Below are 9,753 nucleotides of genomic sequence, written 5' to 3' on the forward strand. Positions count from 1 at the left end.
TAACACTAGCAGGAGATCAACCCTGAAATCTCACTGCTGTGAATGCACGACTGAAATCCACAAAAAAACAAGACCATGAGGTTTTGATTAAACTTTTCTGCTTGTGCCCCTCTGGTTTAAGTCTGGAGCACCACTTAATGACATGAGAGAAAACAAGTGACATTTAAAAGGCCTCTCCAAACAATAACACTTTCCTTTCTCAATTACACAGGGGGTGGTGGCTAACAGATAGGCACATGCTACAATCAAAAATAATGGATAAACTAGAGCATTCATCCCCTGAAGCAACAGATATTTACATCTTCTCTGACACAAACAAAGTAACGCACAGTTTGGACACTGTCACTAGCAAACCACGATTCATCATGGACCACACACGGGCCAATATGCCAACTACTGTTGAAGATGCATTCAACTCACCTTTAGCTGCTGCTGTTTGAGCAGAGTTTCAACCTTATCCATAGTTCGTCATGAATTAGCTGTGTGACATGAAACAATACTTCTAAACTCTACGGACTATATATAAGTATACAGCTACATCCAGCTGTGAGAATGTATCTTAAATCCAGTTCCCAAATTACTACACAAGAGAAGTGAAACGTTCAAGGTGTGTTGTAGTGGTAGTTACGTACTTAGCTTGGTGCTTTAATGTCAAGCCATAGGACAAGATTCAACTTCTTTTTTCATTTTAAGCTACCATGTACTGCTGTCTGTGAATTACTGGTGGGTGATATGACAACTTTCGATCATCTGCTTTTCAGGCAAATTGTAGAGAATGTGGTATTTAACGTCCTCTTGCTTCTGTCTCCAAACACATTTAATCTCACTGACTAGCAGATAAAGTAATATCGTGTTTAAACAGTGCAAATGTAAAAATTCAAGGGTTGTTTTAAGTCAGACAACTGGGCTTTTCAAAACTGTGAAAAAAGATTGCAATGCAGATTGTGATTGTGATTGTGATTGTGATAGTATTTTTGGCCAAACAACGCAACACTTCTGTGAATGCTGCGTGTGTGGTATAGCCAGCAGCGTGTTTGAGCTCGCAAGATAACTCTGGCCTTGTCAGTGGCACTTCTGCTGCTTAGAGGACCAGTTCTAACACCAGAGCCCCAGGAAAAAATATTTAAGAGATGCTCTTACTCTGGACAAGCACAGTTTACTTCATTCAGAATGGTTATTTAGAGCGTATGCCTCTATAGTTAGCTATACAATAGCTGTTTATGATTCCTTTCTTTTTTCTGACCCCTGTTCCCCTGAGAAACAGTCACATGTTTCACCGCATTTGACTTCCTCCTTCCTTGGTTGCAATTTTACATAATCCCTCTTATGGTGGGGGTTTGGAATCCTCACTGTGCATACAAGTTGATCCATTCAGTTCATGCTCTGATTGCACAAAAATAAAACAAGTAGCATTTCCTTAAAACGTCAACCAAACTTTCCTTCTTCCAGTACATTTTAGTAAAACATAATGTAGTGAGGTGCCCTGAACATTTGCAGGTCAACGGAAGATGTTTCTGTAACACTCCTGTTGGTACCTTGATGGTAATGTTACAGGGACAGCCCAGGGATGGTCATAATTTTCATGGGAGCAAATAATACTGAGTCTGTCTTTAAGTGGACAATGAACACTATAATCAGAGCAGTGATGTTGCGCCGAAAGAATTCAGCCTTTTGGCGTCAATTAACTGACTGTGGTGCTTTACCCATGGAGACTCATAAAGCCTAAACAAAAGCCTTTCCAGCCATAGCCTACCCAACATTCACAAGTTTAAATCTAGTGAACTACTTGATAATTGGACACAGTACACTTGCAGCACCTCACCAAACCTCTCTTGTAATAGTGAGAGGTAGAGAAACCTTACTCTACTGTGACGCCACTTCCTGAAATATCATACACTTTCCTGTTTACTGCAGGGAACAACAAGATGAGCAAGATAAAATGTGTCGGGCCTCATCCTTCACGTGTCATATTGCACCATCTTATTTTGCCAGCTGACTAACCTCGCTGACAGTGATCATAAACACAGAAAAATCAATTTAACACCCAAAACATTAAAATATTAATAAAAATGATCTACATAACAAAAATGTTTCAGCTCAATTTGCTACTCATCTCTGTTTTATATCAGCATAAACCTATTACCTTTTATTTCTGGACCATTAGTTGGACAAAACAAGACATTTGAAGTCTCACCCACAGCATCCTGCCCTTGTTCTATATAAAAGTGTGGGTGCTGCCACAGTAACAGCATTGGTGTCAATGTATGATTTGCTGATTGATCTGGTTTGGGACAACTATGTGCATTCTCCAGTGGCAACAGCCACCTGTAGAGCTTTGCTGTACTCTGTCTACTGCCCTTTTGCAGAGACTAAGATTAAAGGAACAAGTGTCTGGATTCCATTCAGCTTGCTAAGGAGGAAAAAAACCAAGCATCTGGTTGTAATACAGTATTCTCTGCATAAGTTCAGTCTCTGTTTAAAAAACTTTCAAATGTTTTCCAGACTTAAAGTAGACATGAAAGCTCGAGTACCTTCGGGCTCTGTTCGCTTTGCATGACTACCTGGGCAGCTCTGTTTCTCGGTCGAGCATTGCAGCAGGAAAGCAAAAAATACACTGACATCACTGGGGAAATGTAGAGAATGTGGAGAACTGGTGGTTTTCTCTGTGAACTTTAGGCCAGGTAAATTACTGGGGAATTCAAGGGAGTGCCTCTCCCTGCTTTTTTCCTAGAAAGGAAAACACATCCTTGATTTAACTATCTCCAGACCCCTTTGCTGCTTGGTGACAAAGAAAAAAAATCCAACTCATAATATTGACTTTTCTAAAACTGCAGTTTTATTGGAGAAAAAAAATGCGCTGCACACTGCAGATATTGTAATCGGGTGTTTTGCAGAACCACAACTGGTCTTATCATTAGTTTACAGTTCAAAACTGAGCTGCTACCCTGCAAATGGTGGAACGTAAGTTTAAATCAATAAAATGTGTCTCTTCTTGCAGGTGCTGGAAGCTCCATGTACTAACTTGCAAGCACATGCATGTTCACACTGACCTTCAAGTGCACACACACTTAAAACATACCAACATTCATACTACATGTGCAACAAGTCCTGTAACAACAAGTCAGCACCTCTGCCAGGTAGTTAGCCTGCACACAGACAGTGGATCAATTCCACAACAAAATAACAACACGAGCCACTGAAACAAAACCCCGACAACAGGAATTCCTCAGGCCACAACTGCTTATTATCAAGTCGTAAAAATAGTCTGACACGGTCCTGTAATTGTCATTATACCAATGCTGTTTATTACAACACACTGCCCTGAATTTGTGAGTATCTGAGTGCCTCAGCATGTGGAAATACCACTGACACAGTGGCTGGCTGGATAAAGGCTACTGCCAGAAGTTCAATCCTTAAAAGTGAATTTCAGTGGGATGAAAAGTGACATCATTGCACAGGAATTTATTGTAGTAAGGTCACTGGGCCTCTACTTCTATTGTTGCTCACAAGGAGTGATGAACCAAAGCAAACATTAATAATATATAAGGTCATTTTAGGACCCTCTGATTCTGTGACACTTGAGGATAAAAATCAAATGCCAAATCTAAGGCTAAACTATCAGACATTTGTATTTCCATGCACAGTTTAATGGCTGCAAATTTAAGGGTACCACATTTCATTTTTTTTGCCTCGATGGTTAATATATCAGGCTTGAAATTATGGAGCTGTACGTGTGGTTATTGAATCGCTACCTGGACGCAATAACTGCCGAGTTAACCAGCTAACTTTCACCACTGTTGGAACAGCGGTTTTTCACGGCCTTTTTGTGTGCGGTTAAATAAGAGAACTTCATCTACGCACTCTTCTCCAGCTTGACAATACAGCCTGTGAAATGCACGTAATTTACGTACTTGTTACACATCTACGAAACCTTCTGCCAACAACAAAAAATGTGTCACTGCAACGTGGGCCATACATCCTCAAAAAATTGGCACTACACGAATAGCCGTGTTATAAGTGAGGGGGTGTGTGTGTGCAAAGCGTGGTTTGAAATGCTAAAATGTAAACTAAAACGGCTCGTTTAGCTAGCTCGAAGGTACAGCGTCCTGGTCAGCACACCTCACGTTATCACATCACCGTAGCCAAGATAAATAAATCGATTAATATATATATATATATGAGCTGCAATTTAGTCGACTAGTAACGCAACAGAGGCTGGACGACCGCTAAGCAGCGCATACCAAACGTCGTTTTAGCGGTAAACATGGAGCCGCTGCGTCTTGTCACACGCACGTTTATTTAACCCGAGAACCGTTAGGTCCACACTGGCTCTGCGGAACAGCGGAAACGATACAAGTGCACCGGGACTCACCCATAGCTCTGACCCCCAGCTCATGGTTTCAGCACGATGTCCTCGGAATAATCCACAACTCGTATGAGGTGTTTTTCAGCACACACGGCAGCTTGACGTGATTTTACCCCTTGTGGTGTTGGCTGTCAACGATTCTGACAAAACAAGAGAGAGAGAGAGACGGGCCTCCTGTTCTCTAGTTTGTTTGGGGGTTTTTTCAGCGTCTCATCCTGTCTGATACAAGATGGCCAGGAGCTGCAGCGTAATCTTCAAACAGGATAGTCTCGCTATATGCAGCGCACGGGCACCCGCTTCGACCCGATGACAGCTGCTCCTGTGCGCGCGCATGCGAGAAAGAAAAAAAAATGGTTGGTGGTGGTGGTGGTGGTGGTGGTGGGGTGTCTCTCTGTCTCTCTCTGCAGGGCAGTCCAATAAAACCTTTAGAAATATCGGTGCTCAGTCACTACAGCCTGGGTGCGTTTGAACTGATGGGAAGCCCCTTTTTTGAAATGCAGAAGGAGCGTGGCGAGGCAGGGGAGGAGGGGAGAGTGGGGGTTCAAGAAGGTCACCACCCATGGCAGATGTTTCATTGAATACCCCCAGAGGGTTTAATAGTAACTTCTGAGCAAGCAACCGTACCTTCTCCTGCCTATTACTTAACATTTACCTCACTGCATCCTCAAGCGTCCACTTTGCACACAGGATGTTGCACTGAGGGTGCAGAATTAAGAAATCCTGAGCAATCAAAAGGGTTGCAAACAAAAACTGCTGCAACTTCACGGAAGGGGAATATTTTATGTAGTGCTGCCAGTCTGCTTTGCTGTCCCCTGCACAAGCTTTTGCAAGATTCCAGCTATAAATCAATATGAAAACATCTGGGGGTTACAACAGACACATCCATCATACCAACAATCAATGCCAAGATTGCAGCTTTACTTTTTTGATCCACATTAACTCCATCTTGTTCCTCTTTATTATATTTCTCTTCTATATCTATAGTCAAAGACAGTGGAGATTTGACAAAGGTGCAAGTGTGTTAGATTTTAGTGGGATATTGTTCATATTTTTTATTCTGTGGCTGTCATTGAGGTGTGTTTATGCGTTGTATTGATTATTGTGATAGTGTATTTACGCTGTCATCTTGTCCATGGTCTCATTTGAAAAAAAAAAATGTTTTAATCTCTTCAAGATTTTAACTGTTTAGATATAGGGAAGATTAAATGAGATGTTCAATAGTCACTTCACATTTGATGATGATAGAGCACATGTGAAAACAACTGTCGCCCAAAACATTTTAAACAAAACTAAATAACTGTATTAGACATACTTAAAGGCAGATTCAGTTGTTGTTAGTGCAATAGTCAGTATTAGAATAACAACACTGCCATCTAGTGGTTCGATTTTTTTACGCAATGGAGCAACACCACTCAGGGCACCAAGTGCAGAGGAAAGAAATGCAGTGAGACAAAGACTTTTAAGTGAAGTGCTGATGAAGTAACTGTTGCTGCATCTGTAGGCTAATAGATTTGTTACACAGCAGACATCTAGCAGGAAACTCACCGGTGGCTTAATGATTGCTGCATTCCACTTAGGTGAGGTACTGGGGCATGCTGCTTCACTGTCAGGTGTAATAATAATTAACTGTGTCGTTATTCTTTTCAGGTGTGTCAGATCCAGGGCTTTGGGATTTTGCACAGCTTATTGAGACACTTCAGCTGGTTGCCCCCAGTGCTTTTCCTACCGTGATAAATGAAAATGTGTGTTGTGATAATCAGCTACAACAGAAAAGATTCGTATATTGGTAGCATTTATAAATGGAACTGTTTAAAAACCCACCCAGTATATATATTTTTTTGAACATTTTATGTCCAGCTGCAGAATAGAATCAAACTTTTGCACTTTTAGTTAGTATTACAGAAATGTAGTTTGAACTAGGCTGTTATGATGCCATAATTAGTATGCGACCACATCATTTAATTTATGCGTGCAGTTTCTTCATGGTTAGTGCTTTCAAAATTTAACAGTCTTACACTAAAATTAGACATCCCTTAAAGATTTTATGAGCCCATTTACACTAAAAACATCGATTTGAGAGCCATAGCAATTTACATTCTTGCCAGTAGGAGGTGAACAAGGACTGTCACTTACACCACTGTAATAAATTTACAGGTCACAATAATAATCACAGTATTAATGCATTCAACCCTTTCCCAGATTTTAAAAAACCTGGCTCCTCCAGTTGTAAGAGAACAGCAACTCGAAGCTGAGGTCTTCCTGGCTCAGCTTAAAAAGCAGAGTGAGTGCAGCCACATGAAGTACTTAAGGTCATATCAACAACTTTTACCATATGAGATCATGAGTCTCTGCTTTTCCTCTGATCTAACACATCACCAGATGGCGATCAGTTGACCAATTAGGTTCTTTGTTCTTTCAAGCATATAGGTTTATTAAAACAACGCCAAATTCAACATCATCCTTTGCTCCCTAACCCTTGCTGATACCTTGTGCATTTGTGAACTCAGGATGATGTTCGGCTTGAACAATTCATGGCTTAAACAGATGTCCAATCACAACAAAACATGTTAAGAACTGAACCTCGAAACCTCATATGAAACCTCCATTAGGTCCTTACACTCTCCAGATGGATGAGTTTGATTCCAGAGCCAACACAGAGGATAGATGTTACCCCAAAGATCTGGATCCTTCCCCTGACACTGGCTCCGTTCCACATTTCAAGACTGCTAGCTTCTCGATAAGCTCTGAAGACTCACTGCTCTCTTTCACCTTGATGGTTTACCGGGCTTCACAGGTTTCAGATGAGTCAGGGCCAGGATGCAGAGCTGTTCCTGTTTCAACTGGTTACATTCAGGTGGCTTAGTCCTACATGGCTGTGCTGGTAAATCTTTGATCTTAACTGGTCCAATGAAGAAGTGCAGCTGAGATCAATGGGATTTTGGTGCAGAGGAACCGTACATTTCCACTTCATTAAGGGGCACTGAAAGCTATCTGATGATGACTCGTGAGAGTTGAAGATGGAAATTACAGATGTAATCACAGACAACATCACAAATGTACTGTTAACTTTCATCTCTAACGTGTCTCATTAAATTACTTCAAGAAACTTTGCCTGAATAGTTTGCCTTTCCATTTTTGCCAGGCTTTTCAGTAGTTATGCTTGTATTAAGCACAAGTAAAATAGTTTGACAGCGCTGGTGGTAGGATAGTAAGAGAAATGGAAATGGCAACCCGGATCAGGTTTTTTATACATATGATTTTTCTGTAGCTACGGCACCACTGTGGATGCATTTTTGCAATTGTACAGTTTTTGAAACCTTCTAAGATTCCCATATCATTGTGTGGCATATGGACCCAGTGGGCAAATTTACAATCATCTCCGCGGCCAAAGAAACAAACACATTCATAAGTAAAAATATACCACACATACTGTAACTACTGAAAACACACCCATTTCTCAAACAATAACCTGCTTGTGCAAACAATAGAAGACATCCAGTGTTGGTTGTTAGAACTCAGTGTTCTGCCTGACAAGGTTCTTCCTCTTTCCATGTACCACATCTTGTCGTGACACAGTTGCTAAGTAAACAGTTCATCTCTCCAAAGCAAACTGGTGTTTACAGTGTACCTGTATAATTGGGCACAGCCATTTGTATTTGTGTCAGTCTGCACTTGATACACAGCAGAGCAGTAGATTTTCCATGTAATTTTGCCTTCTCTTCAATAAAATGTAGAGAGGTTTTTATTTTTGTATTAATAAAAAGCCTTGAATCAGTGGACTCTGGCCTCCAATAAGATCCAAGCAAAAATCACAGTATTGGTTTGGGTATATACAGTTCATTTTGGCTGTTACCTGTTGTAAAGAAGGCATAGTAAAAGTTGTCCAACCCCAACAAACGCTGGTCTTGTAACACCTGTAGACCTGCAACAGCCATCCTTCTGTCAATTCTCACTCAGGTTCTCACTAGTCTTTAGATGGCAGAGCCCATAAACACTCCTATGCATTTGTTTCATTTAGAAGTAAACACCTTAACCAGCTAACGGTTTAGAAAATTGCTGGGTCTGACAGCATGGCACCCACAAAAGTAAAGTCACTATTTGGAAAGTGATAGAAAAGATTACCCAGGAATGTGGATGATGAGTCATCAGAGGCCTTTGCTCCAGGAGGAGCATAGGGTCTAAACTGAAGTAACCTTAACTTAATTTGAAAACACATTTCTAATGGACACGCAAACGTAAGCCTTTTATATAAATGTGTGCAGATGTCGTGGTAAGAGCCTCTCTTGCAGGGAATGTATCAGGTCAGAAAATGCTGTGTTGTGCTGTGCGAAACAGTTCAGCCACCCATGACTCCAGTTTGTTGACTTAAGGCCAACCTTTAACAACATCATGCCATTCTGGTTCAAAGGCAAACTTTCCTAACTTGATGTTGACCCTTTTCAGATTAAAGGAAGAGAATTTGCCCTGCAAAGGCTTTATTGATCGGACCCCCTTGCAGTCGGTGTTCATCCTACAGCGCCACAGAGTACACTTTATAATCATTTATAAGAGCACCAACACCTATCAGACTTAAATATACCCACAACCAGGTGTTGAATCTCCTCTTCAATTGACATTCAAGATCACACGTCAAGATCAGATCACATGGTTAAACAATAAAAACACGTGTGTGTGCATTAATAACATATTTTATATACTCAGTGCTTAACCTGCATTCATGTGATGTATTTTTGAAGCAGAAACATGCTTAATTAATTAAAAGCAGCGTAATTTTTGGTCTTTAAGAAAAGCTTTATTTTCTCCCCTTGTAATTGTAGTTTTTGGTAACCTCACACTTATTGAATATTATCCTTTGCTTAAAGAGCAAATTAGACTCATTTCTGCTTCCCAGTGAAGAAAATGAAGCCCAGATTGGAGTCTGCCAATGGTTAGGATCACTGCACCTATTAAATCAGGATGAATGAACAATTGATCCTAATCTTCCCAATCATGTCAAGTAGAGCTCTTCGACATGGGTGAAACTTCACAGTCAAGGCTACCGGGGAGCATCAGATTATAGCCAAGAATGGGATTATCACTGCTAATCCAATTACAAATGTTGCTTTGTAATCGGCTGTCAAATCGGTTTGTTTCTAAGGATTGTCCTGTGGAGAGAGTGAATCCACACAGGGCTACTATAGCAAAATGAAATGTGGATGTTTGGCAACACAAACTTCAAATATCATTTCTTAAAGGTGATTGCTTTGACCGTTAATGCAAACTGAATCTCACACAAACTGTAAAATAAACATGTAGTGACATGTATGTTTTTATGTAGCTTGGGACATCAGGTCAGACATAGTGGTCCAACAACCGGAAATAGAAAAAAAACTCAAACGATGACGACT

The 9,753-nt window shown here is 40.7% G+C and overlaps 1 protein-coding gene across 18 annotated transcripts in view; it reads right to left on the reverse strand.

Moving 5' to 3' along the window:
• LOC124052144 (formin-binding protein 1) overlaps nt 1-4,949 on the reverse strand; it is a 56,053-nt gene extending 51,104 nt beyond the window's left edge. For 4 of the 18 annotated variants that reach the window (XM_046376089.1, XM_046376096.1, XM_046376095.1 and 1 more), the window contains exon 1: nt 4,373-4,948. In XM_046376089.1, the coding sequence (XP_046232045.1) occupies nt 4,373-4,396 (24 nt within the window). In that variant the 5' untranslated portion in view covers nt 4,397-4,948. Of the gene's footprint in view, nt 1-4,372 lie in introns of all 18 variants that reach the window. The other 14 variants (XM_046376102.1, XM_046376094.1, XM_046376092.1 and 11 more) reach the window with 7 other exon arrangements.
• Between the last annotated feature and the right edge of the window lie 4,804 nt (nt 4,950-9,753).

Source organism: Scatophagus argus, chromosome 20 (genome assembly GCF_020382885.2).
Source record: "Scatophagus argus isolate fScaArg1 chromosome 20, fScaArg1.pri, whole genome shotgun sequence".
Classification (NCBI taxonomy): domain Eukaryota; kingdom Metazoa; phylum Chordata; class Actinopteri; family Scatophagidae; genus Scatophagus; species Scatophagus argus.